Source organism: Salmo trutta, chromosome 14, assembly GCF_901001165.1.
Source record: "Salmo trutta chromosome 14, fSalTru1.1, whole genome shotgun sequence".
In the NCBI taxonomy this organism is placed as follows: domain Eukaryota; kingdom Metazoa; phylum Chordata; class Actinopteri; order Salmoniformes; family Salmonidae; genus Salmo; species Salmo trutta.
In genome coordinates, this window is record NC_042970.1 from 23,976,822 (window position 1) to 24,000,371 (window position 23,550).

The following is a 23,550-nucleotide window of genomic DNA, read 5'->3' on the forward strand; positions in this document are numbered from 1 at the left end:
TTAGTAAGTATGAAACAGTGTCACCCAATGGCAAAGTAGGAAGTGTGTTTAACGTTATGTTACAGACCGTGGCTAATATAAAGATATGACAGATATTGGCAAGATGCATGAAGTGATTTTAGTATAGATTTAGCTTGGGTTCACACCTTTTTATTTCTTTGATTTTTATTTCTCCTTTTATTTAACTAGGCAAGTCAGTTAAGAACAAATTCTTATTTACAATGATGGCCTACCCCGGCCAAACCCTAACCCGGACGACGCTGGGCCAATTGTGCGCCGCCCGATGGGACTCCCAATCACGGCCGGTTGTGATACAGCCTGGAATCTAACCAGTGTCTGTAGTGACACCTCTAGCACTGAGATGCAGTTCCTTAGACTGCTGCGCAACTCGGGAGAAAACCATTCCAGACACCTTACAAACCATTCCAGACACCTTACAAACCATTCCATACACATTATGTTTTTACAATGTATGGAGACAAATTTTGCTGCTCTCTTAGCTTGCTTGAGGCTTGGAATCAAAATCAATCTCTAACCCTCTGGTGCTCTTTCTCTTCCCTGCTCTCTCTCCTTTTTCCCCCTGTCTCTTCACCCCCCACACTTGGTCCTCCACTCTCTCTCCTGGTCTGCTGGCTTTCTCCTGGAGAAGAAGGGGTACACACAGAAGAGCTGGACAGTGAGCTAGGTAGGCCTCTTTCTTTTCTCCCCTCCCCCCTGCTGTGTCCTCTGGGAAACCTGGCTACTGTATAACATGCTTCCTGTACTGCTTCAATGACAACAATGTCACAATGTCACTTCTTACAGCTTATAACATCTCTCCCTTTCTGCCTAGAGGGTGTAAACATTATAATCAAATGGTTAATAATATATTGTAATATATTGTCTGTGTGTGCTTGCGTGTGTGTGTGCGAGCTTGTAGGCTTGTGTCTGCTGAGTGGGCAGTTCTTGCAGGGTTAACCCACACGCCCGGCGAGCCAGCATGCCCTCTTAAAGAGAGAACCATTGACGAGAGGCACATTGACCTGATGATCATTTCCTAATGGGCCTCTCGTCAAATGGACCTCTCACTCTCAAGCCCATCATTCATCCACTGGAGCTCATATTATAACTGGGCTAGCAAACTGGGGTAGCAAAGAGCACTTTACCCACCACTGTCTGCTGGTGCATCAGTCTCTGGAGCCAGATGGGGGCTTTTAACAGCCATGGCTCTGAGATGGGCTCAGAAAACTACTACCCACTATTCTATTAGGGGAATACTTGGGTGAATAGTCACAATCCTCCAATGTCATCGGTATTTGAGAATGTTTGTTATTTTCTATTAATCAGAGATTGATTTAGACCTGAGAAACCAGGAGTGTGCAATACCAGGTCAATCAGTGATATCAATTAATTGCTAGGGAGACATGAAAACACCCCTGGTTTAAGGTTAGGTCTGAGGTAAGTGAGGGTGAACTGATCCTAGACCAGTGTTTAGCCTCCTCCATGTTGTGAACAGCAGCCAAGGTAGGAGCAGCCATTGTTAATACCATAGCTCAGATTGGATGAACACAGTCAATACGTATTGATTATGAAAGGCAATTACTCCAGTTGTTTATAGGACTGCAGACGTATGGCCCCTGTAGTGCAGCTCCTCGCTCAGGAGAAATCAAATAGTCAGGAAGACAGAATGAGATGCAAAATGTTTAATCGACAATTTGTCACCTTAGTCACCCTTGAGCTGGAGTGTGCGTGGGGGTCGTCGGGGGAGCGTGGAGAGGGGGAGCTCTTTTTGAAGTGTCAGATTCCTCCCACTATACCCACTCAGTATCAGCAAGGCCAGCAGTGACGTGATGGCTCTGGCACCCAGCAATAATAACACACAGGCAGGATCTCCTTTAGAAATACAGCCACTGGTGGGTGGGTGGATGGGTGAGAGCGGGAGGGAGGGATGTGTCTTGGGAGGAATGGATGGGTTGGGTTGGGGGGATGGGAGGGATGGGTGGGTTGGGTTGGGGGGATGGGAGGAAGGGATGGGTTGGGGGGGATGGGAGGAATGGATGGGTTGGGTTGGGGGGATGGGAGGAATGGATGGGTTGGGTTGGGGGGATGGGAGGAATGGATGGGTTGGGTTGGGGGGATGGGAGGAATGGATGGGTTGGGGGGATGGGAGGAATGGATGGGTTGGGGGGGATGGGAGGAATGGATGGGTTGGGTTGGGGGGATGGGAGGAATGGATGGGTTGGGTTGGGGGGATGGGAGGAATGGATGGGTTGGGGGGATGGGAGGAATGGATGGGTTGGGGGGATGGGAGGAAGGGATGGGTTGGGTTGGGGGGATGGGAGGAATGGATGGGTTGGGGGGATGGGAGGAATGGATGGGTTGGGGGGATGGGAGGAAGGGATGGGTTGGGTTGGGGGGATGGGAGGAATGGATGGGTTGGGTTGGGGGATGGGAGGAAGGGATGGGTTGGGTTGGGGGGATGGGAGGAAGGGATGGGTTGGGTTGGGGGGATGGGAGGAAGGGATGGGTTGGGTTGGGGGATGGGAGGAAGGGATGGGAGGAAGGGTTGGGTTGGGGGGATGGCTGTATGGGTGGGTGGGTGAATGAGGGGTTGGGTTTGTTCTCTGTTTTTCTTTTTGTTCTCAAATCTGAAAATCTATAAATAAAGTACATTAAAAAAGAAATACAGAGTGATTCTAATTTACAGTGAGTGATGTGCTGCTGGCTCAAAGTATAATGTTTCCCTTCAGAACATCTGACAATATTAAAGCCTTGTCCTTGTATTGTGGATGTTCCAACCATAACACAACCCCCTAATTCCTTGCCGTCACTCTCCCAGCTTAACACCTTGACTCCAAATCCTCTAAAGCTGGCGGAGGGAATGTGTACACCACTCGTCAGAAAATAGGCTGAGGTAATAGGCTGAGGCTAATGAGATGCAGGACTGATACTGTACAGCGGAGGACTCAGTTATACACATCTGTTTGTAACCAATTACAGCACTCTGACATTTCCCTATAGCCATTGGTACAGTAGCTAGCTAACTCCATCTCTGCTGTTTTAATCACACTACTCTGTATGGAGAGATAATGAGTTGCTCTGCCGTACTGAGACATACTGAGACTGTATCAATGTAGCAGCCTTTACAGCAGCTTCACAGATGACTAATGCATGTCTCTATCTAATCAGTCCTCATTTATTTGGTCTCATTTTATGGCATTGTGGTCAGGCCATTTATGGCGTTCATTGTCAGCATCGATGTCATGGAAGATATACATGTGAGTGTCCCTGGTTACACACAAAAATAAAAACATCCTCTTACACAACTCATCATTAATGAATTCGACCGCGGTGAATAAATACATGATCGAGTTCGTGAAGTTCTACAATGCCATGTGACAGACTGTGATAAAACAATCAAGGACAACATTGAATACCATTATATACACACCACATCTACATCAACAACGTCGGTCAACATTGTACATCAGATTCCCTTACTGCCATGAACAATAAGAAAATATATCTTCACGTGACGTATTTAAACCACACATTTTTAAACCAAAATTGACATTTAGACCACCACACACACATACCGCCAGCTCCTCTTCTCCATCTGAGCGTCTGGTGTTGATCATGATCGGTCAAATCCCCCCGTAGTGTCTATCTGATGTGTTAAATGTCAGCCGTGTCCTGCCAGGAGCCAAGAGCCAGGTCCAGACAGCCTCTGGAGTGCTGTTCACTCCCCGGTGACTGACAGGCTGTGTGTGGTAGGAAAAGGTATTCAGTGACCTTCTGTCTTAACAATGAGCACTATCTCTAACAACGTGTCGTTTCCTCCTCTCTCTACCTCTCTTCCAGAGCTGCCAACAGGCTGGGAGAAAATAGATGACCCAGTCTATGGTGTTTACTATGTGGAGTAAGTGGTGACACACACACACACATCTGTCGCATTTAAAATGGCCTCACTGTACTGTACATTTACAATGCATTTAACACTGAGCAGTGCCCCAGAACATTGCAAAACAACATCAAATGCAGGATGTTTTGGGGATTATAGGACATTTTGTTGTCGTCATGATGATTTAGACACGGGGTTTCTCATCTAGTGCGAGACCCTTGGAGCTGTGCATTAATAGCAATACATGCATATGTTTTGATGTTGTTCAAAGCAATACCTTAGAGGCAGATGCCCAGTTTTGTTGTCTGAGATTTTTCAATATACATTATTCCTATTGTTTCCTGTTTAATGCATAATTGCATAATGTTTCCATACTGTTTGAAGTGTAATTTCCTTACGGTGTACTGCTCCTTTAATTCCTTGTCGGGTTGTGGTATGAGGTGGTGGTGGTGTTAACCTCCTGAAGCAGTGCTCCTCAGTGATTGTGTGATGCTGTTGATATTCAGGCCTTGTCGTCTCTGTCTCCTCTGATCCACCAGAGCATTGTCTGTACCAGACTTGACTTCTGTGACTTAAGCCCTTGGCTCCTGGAGCATAGGCCACCAGAGACTTTGTCTATCTGTGTGTTGTGTTCACTCTTTCATCACTGCCTCTCTGTAACTCAATCTTCCTCTTTCTTTATCCCTTCTCCATCCCTTGCCTGATCCCCTTGGCTTTCTTCTGTTCTTTTTTCTTTTTCTTTTTGGTCTCATTTCTTTCCTGTTCTTATCCCCCTTGTTCTTACTTACTCTCTACTTTTCACTGACTCAATTATCTTTCTCTATCTCTTTCTTCCTTTCTGTCTCATTCTCTGCTTTTCCCTCCCTCTCTTCATCCCTCTCTCAGTCACATTAACAGGAAGACCCAGTATGAGAACCCTATACTGGAGGCTAAGCGGCTGAAGCAGCTCGAGCAACAGCAGCCACCAGAAGGTGAGCGCTACATCCAAGGTTCGTTTCCAGCCCTGCCGGGCGTCATTCTTTTCTTTCTTCATGTCTGTGATTGTGCCTATCTGTCTCTTTGTCCTGCTGCTCTGCTCTGCTCTGCTCTACTCTGCTTCTGGCGCTTTATGATTTGCTGTCGAGAAACCATAAAGGCATACCTATGATTTATTTTAATGGCCTTGAAGAGAGGTCTTTTTGGTTTAATTTGGCAATGTTTTAAGTGTCACTGATTCTCTCTCCGAAGGATTTGTGCTTATGTGAATAATTTTGGAAGTGTGCAGTTCTAGGTAAGTTTGGGTTTGACAATTAAACATTGAAGAGTGTTTTACAGCAATGTAAATGTATCCCTATATTTGAATTCTTTCTGGGTCTTGCTCTCCCAGTGAAAGGTTTTTCAGGACAAGTGGTTTAAGTCCGAATGTGCCCTGGGTTTACCTCTCTCTATATTAGATGTACAATGTCACTCAGATTTTCCCTAGACATGCAGGTCACACCACTAGGGACCAGGCTATTGATCCCCTCTTCTGCAGGCTCAGCTAAATACGCTTCTGACTTGATTACTTGCTGCCTTTTCCTCCTTTAAGCTCAATATCTCTTTACGCTCAATATCTGTGAAGACTTTTACTCTTTCATTGATTGAATCTTGATACTGAGAATATTAATGAAGACTTAAGCCTCTGAAACATTACACAGTGAGGCTGTCATTTAGATCTGTCAGAGATTGGATTACGTGGTATTACTTTCATTGGCAGCCATTGTGGCTCATTGCAGTACAGTAGTTTCCTAGCCACCCATTGTGGGGAACCATAAGGAATCGGTGTAACTGTACAGGCACCAGAGACAGGAAGTATGCCTTTTGCTGTTCCAGAATGGATAGAGGACGCCACCCTGGCTGGTGCCCCGCTGGCCAGCTATACCGCCAACCACCAGGAAACCTACAGGGATCCCCAGGCTGGACCCCCACTGCCACCCCTCATCGGGCCCAAACGTAAGTCCTGGCCAGGTTAATATCCTAGGGTATTGGTCCATTGGTCCATTTCTCTCTGCAACATTGTGGATGTGTTTCCTGTTCCTCATCAATTTACTCCCTCAACCCCTATCTCCTCTCTCTCTGTCTATCTTTCACTCTCTCTGCCTCTCACACTCTCTCTACCCCGTCCTCTCTCTCTGCCCCTCCCTCTCTCCCCCTCTCCCTCTCTACCCAAAAGTGTAGCTCTCCATAGCGGATAGCAGCCTCATAGACTGAGGCTGGGGCACAGTCTGGGGGATTTACCATAGGATTACCCCCATTCTCAGGCATAGACAGGCTGGTACCCCCTAGCTCTTTGAATCCCTCTTAGCCTAATTAATCTATCAATCATAATCAGTCTCTTTACGATTCATGGAGCTTGTCACACCAACATATCTCTCACAGAGCCCTCACTGATCCCGAGCCAAGACTGTGTAGGATAGCCCCTCCTTCTTTGGCTAGCACAGCACATGAGATCAATGTGTTCTTATGAAAGGTGTGTAAGGCTTGTGTGTGTGTGTGTTCCTCAGGAGGGAAGCCCTTCTTCACGCGGAACCCAGCAGAGCTAAAGGGAACCTTCATCAACACCAAACTGAGGAAGAGCCACCGGGGGTTCGGCTTCACCGTAGTCGGAGGTGATGAGCCTGATGAGTTCCTTCAGATCAAGAGTCTGGTTTTGGACGGGCCTGCTGCCCTCGACGGCAAGATGGAGACAGGTGGGCCGCCGCTCTATCGTTCCCTGTCATTATTAAGAGGTGTTCTCCAACTCCTTAAGAGCTACAGAGTGTGCAGGCTTTTGTTCCAATCCGCACTAAAACAATTGACTAATCAAGGTTGATTGATTGGTTTATTAGCTGAATCTGGTGCTCTCCAGGATCCGGATTGGTGACACTTGACTGGTGTAGGTTTTATAGTGTACTGTAGGCGTTCTACAGTTTGTGTTACATCCAAGATTTTAGTTTTTGACATGGAGCTAATTATTCGACATTCATTTCTTCTTCTCTTCCCCCAGGTGACGTGATCGTGAGTGTCAATGACACGTGCGTGCTAGGCTACACCCATGCCCAGGTGGTGAAGGTCTTCCAGTCCATCCATATTGGCTCCATGGTCAACCTGGAGCTGTGCCGCGGCTACCCCCTTCCTTTTGACCCCGACGACCCCAACACCAGCATGGTGACCTCCGTGGCCATCGTGGACAAGGAGCCCATCATCGTCAATGGCCAGGATAGCTACGACTCCCCGTCCAGCCACGGCAGCCATACTGGAGGCCCCGTTAATGGCATGAGGGAGTCGAGACCACACAGTCCCTCCTCCGCCGAGGTGGCGTCCAACAGCTCGCACGGTTACCTCAGCGACTCTGTGACGCTGGCGTCATCCATAGCGACGCAGCCGGAGCTGATCACAGTGCACATGGAGAAGGGAGACAAAGGCTTTGGATTCACCATTGCAGACAGCCCTGCAGGGGGAGGACAGAGGGTCAAACAGATAGTGGACTACCCCCGCTGCAGGGGCCTGAAGGAGGGGGACATTATCGTGGAGGTGAACAAGAGGAATGTCCAGAGCATGAGCCACAACCAAGTGGTGGACCTGCTCAGCAAGTGCCCCAAAGGAAGTGAGGTCAGCATGCTGGTGCAGAGAGGCAAGGGTAAGACAGCCTCACAACATGCTGAGATTTGATAGGTGGAGGTAAGACAAACCCACAACATGCTGAGATCTGATAGGTGGAGGTAAGACATAGACCCACAACATGCTGAGATCTGATAGGTGGAGGTAAGACATAGACCCACAACATGCTGAGATCTGATAGGTGGAGGTAAGACATAGACCCACGACATGCTGAGATCTGATAGGTGGAGGTAAGACATAGACCCACGACATGCTGAGATCTGATAGGTGGAGGTAAGACATAGACCCACAACATGCTGAGATCTGATAGGTGGAGGTAAGACATAGACCCACGACATGCTGAGATCTGATAGGTGGAGGTAAGACATAGACCCACGACATGCTGAGATCTGATAGGTGGAGGTAAGACATAGACCCACGACATGCTGAGATCTGATAGGTGGAGGTAAGACATAGACCCACGACATGCTGAGATCTGATAGGTGGAGGTAAGACATAGACCCACGACATGCTGAGATCTGATAGGTGGAGGTAAGACATAGACCCACAACATGCTGAGATCTGATAGGTGGAGGTAAGACATAGACCCACGACATGCTGAGATCTGAGTTCTAATTGGCAAGCCTGCCTCTTACTCTTCTCTCCATCACCATTGTCATGAATCCGGAAGTTGCTAAAACATGCAAAAAATTCACACACAAAAAATGGGTAGGGTTAAGGTTAGCCCTAAAACAAGGCCTGTGTTATTTTTATTATATATATTTTTTACATTTAACAGTTGTTTAACTAGGCATGGAAAGTTGAGGGGGAGATGGTAATCTAGTTTATGTGGAAAACATAGAGATACTAAAGAGCTAGATAGAAGGAACACAGGGAAGTTAGGGAGTGAATGGAGATAATATGAATACCGAAAGAATGTGAGAGATGGTTGCAGAGATTGTTAGTGGAAGAGACATTTGGAGAGTGAGAGAAAATCCAGAGCAGTAAAGAGAGAAAGCGTAGATCTTGTTCCAGGTCAGAAAGTCTCATGAATATGTAGCTGGGTTCCTCAGTTCCTCCTGTGGGTCTTTCTGTGTTACTGTCTCATTTCTGTCACACTGTCTCTCTCTTTCCCTCTCACTCTCTCGCTCTCTGTGCCTTTTTAATATCTCTGTCTCTCTCTCTGTCTCTCTCTCTGTCTCTCTCTCTGTCTCTCTCTCTGTCTCTCTCTCTGTCTTTCTCTCTGTCTTTCTCTCTTTATTTTTCTCTCTCTCTCTCTCTGACATACACTGTTTACACTATAGTCTGTGTCTGTTACTTTATAGGTATCACACAAAGTTGCATTGAGATCAAATTGTGGTGTCAAAATTTCTTCCATCCTAGCTGTGATGTACGTGTGTGTGCGTGCGTGCGTTCATTTTATTTTATTTTTATTTCACATTTATTTAACCAGGTAAGCTAGTTGAAAACAAGTTCTCATTTACAACTGCGACCTGGCCAAGATAAAGCAAAACAGTGCGACAAAAACAACAACACAGAGTTAGTCAATAACACAATAGAAAAATCTATGTACAGTGTGTGCAAATGTAGAAGATTAGGGAGGTAAGGCAATAAATAGGCCATAGTGGCAAAATAATTACAATTTAGCAATTAAACACTGGAGTGAGGTGCAAAGGAGCAAAAAAATTATAATAACGATATGGTAGTTCGGTGTGCTTTGGGGATTACCAGTGAAATATACCTGCTGGAACGCGTGCTACATGTGAGTGTTGCTATGGTGATCAGTGAGCTGAGATAAGACAGGGCTTTACCTAGCAAAGACTTATAGATGACCTGGAGCCAGTGGGTTTGGCGACGACTATGTAGCGAGGGCCAGCCAACGAGAGCATACAGGTTGCAGTGGTGGGTAGTATATGGGGCTTTGGTGACAGAACGGATGGCACTGTGATAGACTACATCCAGTTTGTTGAGTAGAGTGTTGGAGGCTATTTTGTAAATGACATCGCCAAAGTCAAAGATCGGTAGGATAGTCAGTTTTACGAGGGTATGTTTGGCATACCCTCGTATGGAAGCTGATTCTAGATAACATTTTAGAATGGAGATGCTTTTTTTTACCCTCTTTTTCTCCCCAATTTTGTGGTATCCAATTGTTAGTAGTTACTGTCTTGTCTCATCGCTACAACTCCCGCATGGACTCGGGAGAGGCGAAGGTCGAGAGCCAAGCGTCCTCCGAAACAAAACCCGACCAAGCCGCACTGCTTCTTAACACAGCGCGCATCCAACCCGGAAGCCAGCCGCACCAATGTTTCAGAGGAAACACTGTACACCTAGCGACCTGGTCAGGGTGCACTGCGCCTGGCCCGCCACAGGAGTCGCTAGTGCGCGATGAGACAAGGATATCCCTGCCGGCCAAACCCTCCCTAACCCGGACGACGCTAGGCCAATTTTTCGTCTCCCGGTCGCGGCCGGCTGCGACAGAGCCTCGGCTCGAACCCATAGTCTCTGGTGGCACAGCTAGCACTGCGATGCAGTGCCTTAGACCACTGCGCCACCCGGGAGGTCCAGGTTGAAGATGCTTAATGTGAGTCTGGAAGGAGAGTTTACAGTCTAACCAGACACCTAGGTATTTGTAGTTGTCCACATATTCTAAGTCAGAACCGTCCAGTGTAGTGATGCTAGTCGGGTGGGCCGGTGTGGGCAGCAATATGTTGAAGAGCATGCATTTAGTTTTACTAGCACTTAAAAGCAGTTGGAGGCCACGGAGGGAGTGTTGTATGGCATTGAAGCTCGTTTGGAGGTTTGTTAACACATGGTGTCCAAAGAAGGGCCAGATGAAGTCGGAAGTTTACATACACTTAGGTTGGAGTCATTGAAACTCGTTTTTCAACCACTCCACAAATTTCTTGTTAACAAGCTATAGTTTTGGCAAGTCAGTTAGGACATCTACTTTGTACATGACACAAGTAATTTTTCCAACAATTGTTTACAGACAGATTATTTCACTTGTAATTCACTGCATCAAAATTCCAGTGGGTCAGAAGTTTACATACACTAAGTTGACTGTGCCTTTAAAAAGCTCGGAAAATTCCAGAAAATTATGTCTTGGCTTTAGAAGCTTCAGATAGGCTAATTGACATAATTTGAGTCAATTGGAGATGTACCTGTGGATGTATTTCAAGGCCTACCTTCAAACTCAGTGCCTCTTTGCTTGACATCATGAGAAAATCAAAAGAAATCAGCCAAGACCTCATAAAGAAATTGTAGACCTCCACAAGTCTGGTTCATCCTTGGGAGTAATTTCCAAATGCCTGAAGGTACCACGTTCATCTGTACAAACAATAGTACACAAGTATAAACACTATGGGACCACGCAGCCGTCATACCGCTCAGGAATGTGTTCTGTCTCCTAGAGATTAACATACTTTGGTGCGAAAAGTGCAAATCAATCCCAGAACAACAGAAAAGGACCTTGTGAAGATGGTTTACGGTTACGATTATGGTTTGCAATTGCACATGGGGACAAAGATTGACTTTTTGGAGAAATGTCCTCTGGTCTGATGAAACACAAATAGAACTCTTTGGCCATAATGACCATCGTTATGTTTGGAGGAAAAAGGGGGAGGCTTGCAAGCCAAAGAACACCATCCCAACCGTGAAGCATGGGGGTGGCAGCATCATGTTGTGGGGGTGCTTTGCTGCAGGAGGGACTGGTGCACTTCACAAAATAGATGGCATCATGAGGTAGGAAAATTATGTGGATATATTGAAGCAACATCTCAAGACATCAGTCAGGAAGTTAAAGCTTGGTCGCAAATGGGCCTTCCAAATGGACAATGACCCCAAGCATACTTCCAAAACTGAAAAAGCGTGTGCGAGCAAGGCGGCCTACAAACCTGACTCAGTTACTCCAGCTCTGTCAGGACAAATGGGCCAAAATTTACCCAATTTATTGTGGGAAGCTTGTGGAAGGCTACCTGAAACGTTTGAGCCAAGTTAAACAATTTAAAGGCAATGCTGCCAAATACTAATTGAGTGTATGTAAACTTCTGACCCACTGGGAATGTGATGAAAGAAATAAAAGCTCAAATAAATCATTCTCTCTACTATTATTCTGACATTTCACATTCTTAAAATAAAGTGGTGATCCTAACTGACCTAAGACAGGGAATTTTAACAAAGATTAAATGTCAGGAGTTTTGAAAAACTGAGTTTAAATGAATTTGGCTCAGGTGTATGTAAACTTCCGACTTCAACTGTGTACAGAATGTTGTAGTCTGCGTAGAGGTGGATCAGAGAATCACCAGCGGCGAGAGCGACATCATTGATATATACAGAGAAAAGAGTCATCCCGAGAATTGAACCCTGTGGCACCCACATAGTTCATGCATGCATGCGTGGATGAGACTGTCTGTGTGTCAGTTAAACGTTCTAATGAGAACTTAGGGCCGGGCTTTTGACACAGATTGTATGATTAGAAAATCTGTCTCACAAAGATCTGAATAGAAGATGCAGTGCATGAGGGGGATGATTGAACTTTGGTCTCTCACTCCAATCTCCAGGCAGTACCCACTACCAAGAACCCACCTTCACAAAGAGCCCTGACTCACACTGAGAGAGACATGTAATTGGAGTATTTCCACAGACATACAGAGTGGTCTTAACTGGCATTGGAGCTGAATTTGTGGAACTGAAAGACCTGAACATCAGCCGTGTAAAGCTAAGTGTTCAGAAACAGAACAGGACATTGGCTGAGCATTCTGCTCTCACAAACTGCTCCCCTCTTCCTACGTTGCTTTAATAATGACCACCATTATACAGCGCTACAGCCATAATGCTCTGCTTTTTATGGATGGTTAATAAAACAAAATGTTTGTTGGTTTAACCGGGGCTCCCTGAACCAGAGAGCGGAGAGCAGCGCGGGTGGGGCGGTTAGAGAGGATCATTCCTCACTGTGTGATGGATGGAAGACTGATATTATTAAGGCACATTTTACTGCTGTTGTCAGTTTCTTTAACAAAGAGCAGTGTGCCACTACTCTGGAAAGGAGAGGACTGCTCAGCAGAGGATTGCTTCGAAACATGTGGTGAACCTATATGAGTGTCATGTATGTGTAGTACAAATATGACATTTTCATTATCTATGGCTATATGACATGTCATAGAGCACTGCTCTCTCAGTGATCCTGGCTCTCCAGGCAGACCCCTCATTCTGAGATCTGCTCCGGGGTTGTGTTTGTGTGTGTGGATCAGACAGCTTAGACATCGGCTGCCCCTTCCGCAGAAAGCAGGATCGAGCAGGTCTGTCTTAATTACTTTGCTCTGTGCTCCTCTGCTCACTATGTCTGTCTGTCTGTCTGTGTGCGTGAGACTGTCACCAGTCCAGGCCAAACATCCAATTGCAACCTTTTGCCAGAGGGAACCTCTAATTGGCAGAAATCTGGCCCCTTCTCATTTCCCACCGCACCCCCTGCCAATGTGTACATATCCCTGCCCACATGTACAGTATACAGTCCAATCCCGGGGATCTCAGGACATTAAGACCTGTGCAAGCAACACTGCTCACCTCCTCTCCCATCTCTGGGAGAGTCCCTCAACACTGCAGGTTAGCTCACTGGCTCCGCAACACAACACTAGATTCTCACTGGATTCTTCTTTTGTCTTCTTGAGGCCAGGCAATGTGATTTCTAGCTTTCATCAAAGTAGCCATTATGATGTCAATCCCTCCATTTGTCTAATGTGCTCATTTCTCTCACCTATCTTTTGAGACATTCTGATTTGCTGACATAATTCATTCTAGCCCCAAAAGACTAACGCTTCCCGGTAATTTACTTGAAGCTAGTCTGTGAATGGGTGTACCAGTCAGTAGTCTGCAGGGATGGGAGAGGTGGTGCAGACAGCATCTGTTGTATTAATTTGCAGGCCATGCAGAGCCACTGTGGGGAGAATAGCTGAGAGCTAGGCTAGCTCTAGCCCTCTATAGCCTCACTCATTATTCGCCCAGATAATTTAACCTATTTATGTCGACTTGTCAGAGTCCCATTCCGGTGCTTTAAAGGCATTCATTCACCTGTTTGTTAGGCTGGGAATATTGGACAATACACCACCACAGGCAATCTGCTGCTGTTGTTATGGCTTAGCATCTCAACCACCACAGAGGAGGAGAAAACAGATGAGAGGAAAGAGAGGGGAGAAAGGATGTAGGGATGTCAGAGGATCAGAGGAGGAGAAAACAGATGAGAGGAGAGAAAGGATGTAGGGACATCTAGGAGGAGAAAACAGATGAGAGGAAAGAGAGGGGATAAAGGATATAGGGATGTCAGAGGATCAGAGGAGAAAACAGATGAGAGGAAAGAGAGGGGATAAAGGATGTAGGGATGTCAGAGGAGGAGAAAACAGATGAGAGGAAAGAGAGGGGATAAAGGATATAGGGATGTCAGAGGATCAGAGGAGAAAACAGATGAGAGGAAAGAGAGGGGATAAAGGATGTAGGGATGTCAGAGGATCAGAGGAGGAGAAAACAGATGGGGAGAAAGGATGTAGGGATGTCAGAGGATCAGAGGAGGAGGACGGACTGGGTCAGAGACTGACATGACCAGCAGGGATTAAGACTACGTACAGCAGATGTTTGCCAGTCTGATAATATCCAGGTTTTTTTCTGCATAAAAAGTCTTGGGTGGGCTGCCTAAGTGTTTATTTTGTCAAAATGAATATGAAATAGTTTCAGTATAAACTTAAACAACTAAAACCAGATATAAAGTGCACAACATATACAAAAGTATGTGGTTATGTGGACACCCCTTCAAATCAGTGGATTCAGCTATTTCAGCCCCACCCGTTGCTGTAAGGTGTATAACATTGAGCACACAGCCATGCAATATTCATAGATAAACATTGGCAGTAGAATGGCCTTACTGAAGAGATCAGTGACTTTCAACGTGGCACCGTTATAGGATGGTACCTTTCCAACAAGTCAGTTTGTCAAATTTCTGCCCTGCTAGAGCTGCCCCAGTCAACTGTCAGTGCTGTTATTGTGAAGTGGAAAGGTCTAGGAGCAACAACGGCTCAGCCGCAAAGTGGTAGGCCACACAAGCTCACAGAACGGGTCCGCCGGGTGCTGAAGTGCGCAGCGTGTAAAAATAATCTGTCCTCGGCTGCAACACTCACTACCAAGTTCCAAACTGCCTCTGGAAGCAACGTAAGCACAGGAACTGTTCATCGGGAGCTTCATGAAATGGGTTTCCATGGCAGAGTGGCCGCACACAAGCCTAAGCTTACCATGCGCAAGCGTCGGCTGGAGTGGTGTAAAGCTCGCCACCATTTTACTCTGGAACAGTGGAAATGCGTTCTCTGGTGTGATGAAAAACGCTTCACCATTCCGATGCCAAGAGAACGCTACCTCCCCCAATGCTTAGTGCCAACTGTAAAGTTTAGTGGAGGAGAAATAATGGTCTGAGGCTGTTTTTCATGGTTTGGGCTAGGCCCCTTAGTTCCAGTGAAGGGAAATCTTAATGCTTCAGCATACAATGGCATTCTAGACCATTCTGTGCTTCCAACTTTGTGGCAACAGTAGGGGGAGGGCCCTTTCCTGTTTTAGCATGACAATGTCTCCGTGCGCAAAGCAAGGTCCATACAGAAATGTTTGTCGAGATCGGTATGGAAGAACTTGACTGGCCTGCACAGAGCCCTGACCTCAACCCCATCAAACACCCTTGGGGTGAATTAGAAAGCTGACTGCGAGACAGGCCTAATCGCCCAACATCAGTGCCCGACCTCACTAGTGCTCTTTGGCTGAATGGAATCAAGTTCCCACGGCAATGTTCCAACAACTAGTGAAGGTTGTTATAGCAGCAAACGGAGGACCAACTTCTCATTAATGCCCATGATCTTCTTGTTTTTAGCTGAAAGGTGTGGAAACTGGTGTGGTTGTCAGCCGAAATAGGCCATCCATGACAAGGATCGAGGAGTTGTGCGTTCCAAGATTCCTTTCTGCACATCACTGTTGTACTGCGCCGTTATCTGTCTGTTTGTGTTCTGCCTGTTAGCTTGCATGATTCTTGTCATTCTCATTCCACCTCTTGTCAACGAGCTGTTTTCGCCCACAGGACTGCCGCTGACTGGACGTTTTTGTTTATCGCACCATTCTTGGTAAAACCTAGATACTGTCGTGTGTGAAAAGCCAAGGATGGCGGCTGTTTCTGAGATACTGGATCCGGTGCACCTGGCACCGACGATCACCAACTTTAAAGTCGCTTAGGTCACTTGTTTTGCCCATTGTAACGCACAATCAAACAGTAACTGAATGTCATGATGCCTGTCTGCCTGCTTTATATAGCAAGCCACGGCCATGTGACTCGCTGTCTGTAGGAGCCATCCATTTTGGTGAATGTGGTGGTGTACCTAATACACTTGGCCGGTGAGTGTATATTTTGAAATATGATCATCTTTGAGAACTAACAATCACCAAAATAAAAACTAGACAGTCAGGGAGAATCTAAAATTCCGAAGGGGATGCGTATTTTTGTCATGGTGTGGACCCCATTGATTTTGTTATAATGTTTGAGTCACTCAGATGGCCTTAGGACATGGCAAAATGTGTAGAATTACAGGATATTTTTTGTCTACCTCATGGCAAAATTGCAGGAAATTAGCTTTAAATCAGCAACATTTTGTCTCTGCGTCCCAGAGTAAAATCATCAGTTGGTGACTGAGCCATTGGCCACACCCACTGCCACGCCCACCTAAGCAGCATTGTGATCCAGAAAAAAACCCTGATTTACCATGTTGCAGCAGTGTGTAGGAGAGAAATGCCTAGATGTGAGAAGTATGCAGGAAGGCATGAGATGAAGGAATGTGTGGTATCGGTGGAACAAGTTATGTGTGTTAGATGTGGGGGTTCCCATGGGCCTGGAGATCGGAGGTGTCCGGTGAGAGAAAGGCAGATTGAGGTCGCCAGGGTTAGAGTTGTACAGAAAGTGTAGCAGTGAAGAGAATGGTAAAGGATGATGGGTACAGGGTGAGGGATCCTGAGAGGATTCCTGTGAGTAGGCGGAGATCAAGAGAGAGTGATGGGAAGAATATGTGCTTCAGTAAGGTGGGCTTTTCAGCATTTATAGCCATGGTTGTCAGTTGTACTGCAGAAATGGTTTGAAAATTGTGGTGGCAGGGGCAGAGACGTACTTGGGATTGAGAGGATTTACTGCAGAACAGCTGGCAGGGGGTGTTGAAGTGGTAGTGTTCTGTCCTCTCAGACCGAGTAGGACTAGATAGGGTTGAATAGTGGAATGGTGTGGTGGGTTTTGTAGAGAGGGCTAATAGTTGGCAGGGCAATTTTCCTTTTCCCCAATTTTGTATTACCGTATCAAAGAATTGAATGTACTGTAGGTAGGACGTTAATGGCCTCACACACCAGTACAGTAGGTGGCGGTGTATGCACCGAAAAGTTTTGGCGATCCGGTTGGCGATTCGCCAACCAAATCCCAGAGAAGAAGAAGAACCCTGATTACCCAAATATCCACTACTACGCTGTTGCTTCATGCTAGTGGGCTGAAGCAAAATGACCTATGTAGTCCACACCTGCAGATCTGCAGATGCTGTTTTCACTTTGTCTCTGTTTGTGGGATGTTTTGTGTCTCATTAAGAGGGTTCGAAGGTCTATAAGCCAATGTCTGACAAGGCTAATATTCTAGCCAATACTCTTTCCTCTGTGTCTTCTCCCTGCGCTGTGGAGAGTGACGGACTGTTCCTCTCCGACAGAGCAGAGTGTAAGATGGTTGTTTCTTCTCAGCATTGGGCCGTTGTAGAAGAGCAGCCAGAGTGCTGCTAGGAAGGAGACATCTCTTATCTCCACCCTGCTGTAGATGTTCTGCTGCTTAGAGTGGAACGCAGGCTTTGTAAACGCTGCTCCTGTCACAGTAACACAGATCAGTGTCTTCTGACAAGACACAAACACACCCAACCTGAGACGAATGGCAACGATGGGGTCACACAGACAAAAGGAATTGATTTAATGTAAAGGCTGGATGCAGCACCTTTTTGCACGCTTTGCATAAAAATTTGCTGACTTCACGTTTGGCGCTGATAACGTACAGCATTGCAGAGAAATTCTACAGAAATGCAATGATCAAGGAATAGCATGCCAGCAGCTTGGCAACGCATTGCGCTTTTGGGCGCCTGGCTTTGTTTGTGGGCGAGTCAGAGATACTGGCATAACAAGGACAAGGTGAGTCCCCCCTCCTTCTCCCCCTCCTCCCTGTCTCTTCACACCCTCATGCCTGAAGGGGGAGTCGTAAATCTCAGCCATCTTGCCTTCCTTTGTTTCCATGACAATACTGTGCAGCACTCTGCAGTGGGGCTCCTCTACCGGTGGGTGGTGTGTGTGTGGATGGGTAGGGAGTGGGTCACCCCTCATCCTATTCTCTCTAAATGCCAGGAGGGACATGACTGACAAAAGGACAAAATTGTCATTTCTGCTCAGCATCGTAAGCTACTGCATAAGCCTCTGACAGACAAAACATGGAAACATTGTATTACTGCAGCACAGGATGCTTTTTCTTTGCTCTGGGTGTGTGATTAAACACCACGTTGCTGACATCTGCACCTTTTCCTGGTCACCTTTGCCATGTCACAAGACTGGGGTTGCACCTATGTCACTTTCAATCCCATCTCCTATACATTGGTGCTGCTGAGTAAATAAATCCCTGCATTGGTCATTGCAGTCACGTCTATGACAGCCTATTTGTACATGAATGACATGTGGCTCAGTCTCCACTGTACATAATGGAACAGCCTGGGCTGGCCTTCCGAGGCAACCGTTGCCAAGAGACCGTCTGTCAGTCCCCTGTGCGCCTGTTGCTGTCGACGTGCTGACTGATGGGCTGGGCTGTCGGAATTCATCCCTCTGAGCTCAGATGGAGGAGGGGGGCATGGACGTGGGTCCAGTGTACCCCACCACCCTCTGGACATAATTATCTCCTCAGTGATGGTCTCTGTTTAGCAGCTGCTGTGGCCAGCGTCCTCTGACTGAACTGAGCAGCCTCTATCTGTGGGGGTATAAACATAGTGACCACTACAACCTTCATGAGGTCTGAGGGCTTCAACTGAAGTGGCATTAGGCTGTTTTCAGATGATCATTAACCTAAATCCTTATGATAAACAGTGTTTCCTCTCTCCTGCTCAGTCCATCAGTGTGAGAACCAGCCATGCGTGTCCCCCTGTGTGTATTTAACAGGATGGATGGGGATTATGCTGTACGCTGCATCGATAAGACTCCCTTAACCTGTCTCTGTCTGACTCCTGGGTTCAGGGATTGGAGTCGGGGGTGGCTGCGATACGCTGGCAGAAGAGGGGTATAGGGGAGGGGAGCAGGTAAGGGATAAGAGAAGAGCGGGATTTGTTTATATGATTAGTGATGGGAGAGGAGATATCGGGGAACATGCTGTAGAGGTGGCTGGACTGTGGACCACATTTCTGTGGCTGTTGAATGCAGATGTTGTGGGGATAAGAGCCATAAGGAACTGCCTACTCCACCCGAATCTCCCAGATATCCTTAAAGGATTGACACACAATACTGTCAGGATCAGAGTTACAGGCTCCCTCCAATCCATTCCTGGCTCTTACTCACTGAAAACATGTTATTTTACTCACTGTCATCTTTATTCTGCTAAATACTATTATGTACATGTGCACACACACACACACCCCCTGTTGCTGTGACATTGTGCAGCTATTTTTCACCCTGTGCAGAATGGGGATTCGAGGATCTAGGCTTGTTTCCATTTTAGTCTCCCATTACTCTCTGTTTGTGTTCATGTTGATATTGGTATTCCTGATTGTATTCCTGCCAGTGTGGGTGTCTATTAATATATGAGCATATCATTTATGCTGGCCCTGCCTGTCAGAGCCTGACCCGGATTGATGAGAGAGGAATGGAAAGAGCGGAGTTTGTGCGCATGCGTGAGTTTGTGTGTGTGCACGCATGTTTACTAGCGTGTGGGTGGAGGGGAGAGAAGGGGAGGCATGGTGAGGGGGGGGGGGAATCAAGATCGCGGGAAGTAGTGATGCACAGCAGAGAGAGAGAGGGAGAGAGCTGTGTGACTGTAACTAGATGCTGGAGCCTTCATCAGCAGAGCAGCGTACTGAACGGACTCAGGAAGATGGTCTCAGTAAGAGGGGAACTGACGGTTGCCTATAATTTAATGTTCAGTATCTTGGACTCCTTCTCCATGGGTATGACAGTGGAGAAGCTCAGAGCTGCCTCTCTCACTCTCTTTCTACTCCTTTGTCTGTCTCTCTCTCTCTCACACGCACACATAAACACACACTCTTTCGTTCTCTCTGACAGTGGGTTAGGCAGGTTCTAGTAAGCGGAGCGCTTGGTTAGCCCTTGGGGTTGTCCCCTCTTCCGCTGCAGCAGTCAGCTGCTTGCTAATGCAGATAGATCGCGCTGCCCCTTTTAACACAGCGCGTGGATGTGAGGGAGCGAGGCAGAGAAAGAGAGGGAGAAGATAACTTGTGCGTAGACGAGCGGGCTTGCGCTGCTGCACCAATGGAGTCCCTGTTTGGAGTTCCCCATCTTATCAACTCTGTTTTTTTCTTATTTTTAACCTGTGGGGAAGGTGAAATATTTTTGTGTCGTTAATAATTTTTCTCTTTCACTTTTCTCTCTCCATCTCCAACTGGATATTACTTCCCAGGGGTGGCACCTGCAAAGAAGAGTCCAAGGCTGGTGAGTACCGACATTATCTATACCTCCTCCATCCACCCATCCCTTCCATTCTCCTCCATCCGTCCCTCTCTCCACTCTCCTGTGTGGAGTGCTAATGTTGGCTGGTGTGGAGCGGTGGAGGGATTTTCTCTGTCAGGACTCTCACTGTGTTTTGGTCCTGATGGGAGCTTTGATGCTTCGTAATGTTGATCCATTGGTAGGCAGAGCAAGGCTGCTCCTGGATTTGTTTTCATTCTCTACACCATGTTCTCGTGTTCTCTTGGCTTAATGCATTCTAGGGAAATAGACTAGTGCATTAGGCCAGCCTTGGAGCAGGGCGATTCTTGTAGACATTTTAGACCTGCCTAATTGACACAAATTAAATATAAATATTGTTTAATCTTTGGCCTACCATGATTGGAGAAATGTTCCAAGCTTGTGAAGGGTTGATGTTTGAGAACGGCCCAGCTCTTCTTAGTATTTGTGTGCCCCATGTAGAGTATGGAGAAATCATGTGATGACTAGAGACCACTGTCAGTCTTTGTTACTCTCTCTCTGTATCTCTTGGGAGGAAGCTTCCTGTGTGCTCGCTCTGTGTTGTATGGTAGAGCAATGGGTGCTGCATGATGTATTCTTCCTTCATTGAAACACCCTCCTCACTGCTATGTGCTCTGAATGTCTCCTCATGCATCGGGCAATAGGGCTTGCCATTAAAATATTCAGCTCTGTGTTGAACAAAAGGAATAAACTATGTACTTTGTCAGCCAAGCTCTGTTTTTTTTCTGTTAGGAGTGTGACTTTATTTCTCTATGTGAAACTACAGTGAATTTTTCGCTTTCTCAGAAATACATCTCATGAACAAATCTGCTTGATTATGCTTTCGGTATTGTTAGAGAATGTGTTGGCCTTGATTAAAGATGTGGTATTTTGTCTCACTTCGTAATATGTTGTTAATGATTTCCCTTCTCTTCACCACTCTTTCCTACTCCTTCTATCCCTCTCCTTTTTACTCAATATCTCTCTTTCTGACCATCCTCCTTTTCCCTCTCTACCTTTCTGTCCGAATCACCCTCCTTCTCCCCCTCTCTCACTCTCCTTCATACAGCAGTTAGCGAGGAAGGACAGTCAGAACAGTTCTGTGTCCAGCCACCGGAGTACCCACACTGACTCCCCTGTGCACACGTCCCTGGCCCCCCCTCTCAGCAAGAGTAACGCCCCCCCACCCCCTTCCCAGCCCCTGCCCGGCTTGCCTACCCAGGACCCCCAGGCAGACGGGACCGTTCACAGGAAACCGGACCCCTTCAAGATCTGGGCCCAGTCCAGGAGCATGTATGAAAGTAGGCGTAAGTATTTATTTTTGGTGCGAGGGTGCATGGGTGATAGCTTGGGGGCTCCCCCTGTCCTGTTGGGTTGGTACTGCAATCTAGGGCTGGTGTCGGGAGATAACCTGCATGCACAGAAGTCATTTAGCCTTTGAGAAGCATCAGTCCCCTAAACTCAACATACTCATTGTCCAAAACATATTGTCTGAAAGTTTCCTGTTGTCTTTCGGTGTTTTAATCTAAAGTGGGTGTTAACTTGGTGGGTTAGGGATGTGGACTGTTTGCAGAGCATTGTGGCAGTTGGGTAGAAACATGGTAGTGAGAGCAATAACAACAGTCTAAGGAGAGTTGGTGCTACCCACTCTCCTGATCTACTAAACCTTGACTATAGAGTGTGTTTCTCTCCCTGGAACACTGAAGAGAGTAGTCTTCCTACACACTGACACAGTCTCTCTGTCCATGCTGCCTGCTTGGCACCTCGGCTCAATTACACTCCCTATAGCCACTACATTATCACGCTTCCATGCTACAGTGCTCTTTAGAACACAGCTCCAGACAAATGTGCATAGAATTGGCGTTGGTGGTAGAGGACAGTGGCTCTCATATTTCCTGGTAATCTGGTGAGGCTAACGGGTGCCAGCCTCCTCAATTAACAGGAATATTACTCAGCCCCTGTCAGTCGCCCTCCGAGGAGTGGAGGCTTCCAGGGTCCAGAGGTTTCCACGCCTAATCATTTCTCTGGTGCTCCTACTTTCATCAAGGCCTTTCATTATTTAGAGGCCTTAAAGGGAGAGGAGCTGGGTATCGGTACTGCCAGAGATGGCTCCATCCTCAGGTGAGAGAGGATGGGTGTAGAATTCTAAAGGAACAAGGAACAATCGATCAGCTTTATTAAGCGCAGGGGGAGATTTGTAGGCAGTATAGAGAGACAGAGTTGTATTACCAGGTGTAAATACACTGCTCTGGATAGAGTATTTGCTCAGTCAGTAGACCTCCCCCCGCCATCTCCTCTTCCTGATCTGAAGTTAATCTGCTTGTTCACCATGGTCAGTCTGAGCTAGGGTAGAATGACTAGCCTTTGACCTGCCCATCTCAGCCCTACTCAGAGTCCCAGTGGGTAGGAAGAGAGCTAGCTAGCTTAAGACTGTGAGCTCGTCTGTTGACTCAGGAACAGATTGTAGCCAAGCTGGTCTCTTTCCCTCCTCCCTCCCCCTGCTGGCTCTTAGTGGCTTTAGCTGTTGAGGTCTATACCGTAACATGGGGTATCCCTTGGGGGGCTGAACGCATGGACACACACACACACACACACACACACACACACACACACACACACACACACACACACACACACACACACACACACACACACACACACACAGCTCCAGGCTGTCGCTTGAACCCTGTTCCCCGGGTGGTCTGCCCACCTCGAGTGCTACATGAACAATAAGCTGTCAGTCGCTGCAGTGCACCACTACATAGCAGCATGGTGCCTCTGACAGCTCCAGTACCAGGCACCCCCTTTCCTCCTGCTCAGATCTCCTCCAGCCAGCCAGGGGTTCCTGTATGAGCCTGAGGAGCAGCACTGCTATGGAGAGACTGGTGAGGGTTGCTCCCAGTCCAGTTCCCTGTCACCTAGCTACCTACCTAGGTTGACGAGACAAAGTAAAGAAGGATTTTGTCTTCAAAGACATCTGAAAAGATAGTATTCAAAGAAATATGAATTATGAAACTTTGATAAAAGTAGGTACCTCGGGGATTCTCTTGGCCCTCTCCACTCTTGGACCTCGGGGATTCTCTTGGACCTCGGGGATTCTCTTGGCCCTCTCCACTCTTGGACCTCGGGGATTCTCTTGGCCTCGGGGATTCTCTTGGCCCTCTCCACTCTTGGCCTCGGGGATTCTCTTGGCCCTCTCCACTCTTGGACCTCGGGGATTCTCTTGGCCTCGGGGATTCTCTTGGCCCTCTCCACTCTTGGCCTCGGGGATTCTCTTGGACCTCGGGGATTCTCTTGGCCTCGGGGATTCTCTTGGCCCTCTCCACTCTTGCTTT

The 23,550-nt window shown here is 47.1% G+C and overlaps 1 protein-coding gene across 8 annotated transcripts in view; it reads left to right on the plus strand.

Annotated features, from left to right (window-relative positions):
• Window positions 1–23,550, plus strand: part of magi1b (membrane associated guanylate kinase, WW and PDZ domain containing 1b) — a 175,496-nt gene that overhangs the window by 123,190 nt on the left and 28,756 nt on the right. For 3 of the 8 annotated variants that reach the window (XM_029774960.1, XM_029774964.1, XM_029774966.1), the window contains exons 7-14: window positions 650–685; window positions 3,841–3,898; window positions 4,766–4,869; window positions 5,732–5,851; window positions 6,403–6,588; window positions 6,885–7,517; window positions 20,169–20,200; window positions 21,285–21,522. In XM_029774960.1, the coding sequence (XP_029630820.1) occupies window positions 650–685; window positions 3,841–3,898; window positions 4,766–4,869; window positions 5,732–5,851; window positions 6,403–6,588; window positions 6,885–7,517; window positions 20,169–20,200; window positions 21,285–21,522 (1,407 nt within the window). The remainder of the gene's footprint in view (window positions 1–649; window positions 686–3,840; window positions 3,899–4,765; window positions 4,870–5,731; window positions 5,852–6,402; window positions 6,589–6,884; window positions 7,518–20,168; window positions 20,201–21,284; window positions 21,523–23,550) is intronic. The other 5 variants (XM_029774963.1, XM_029774967.1, XM_029774962.1 and 2 more) reach the window with 4 other exon arrangements.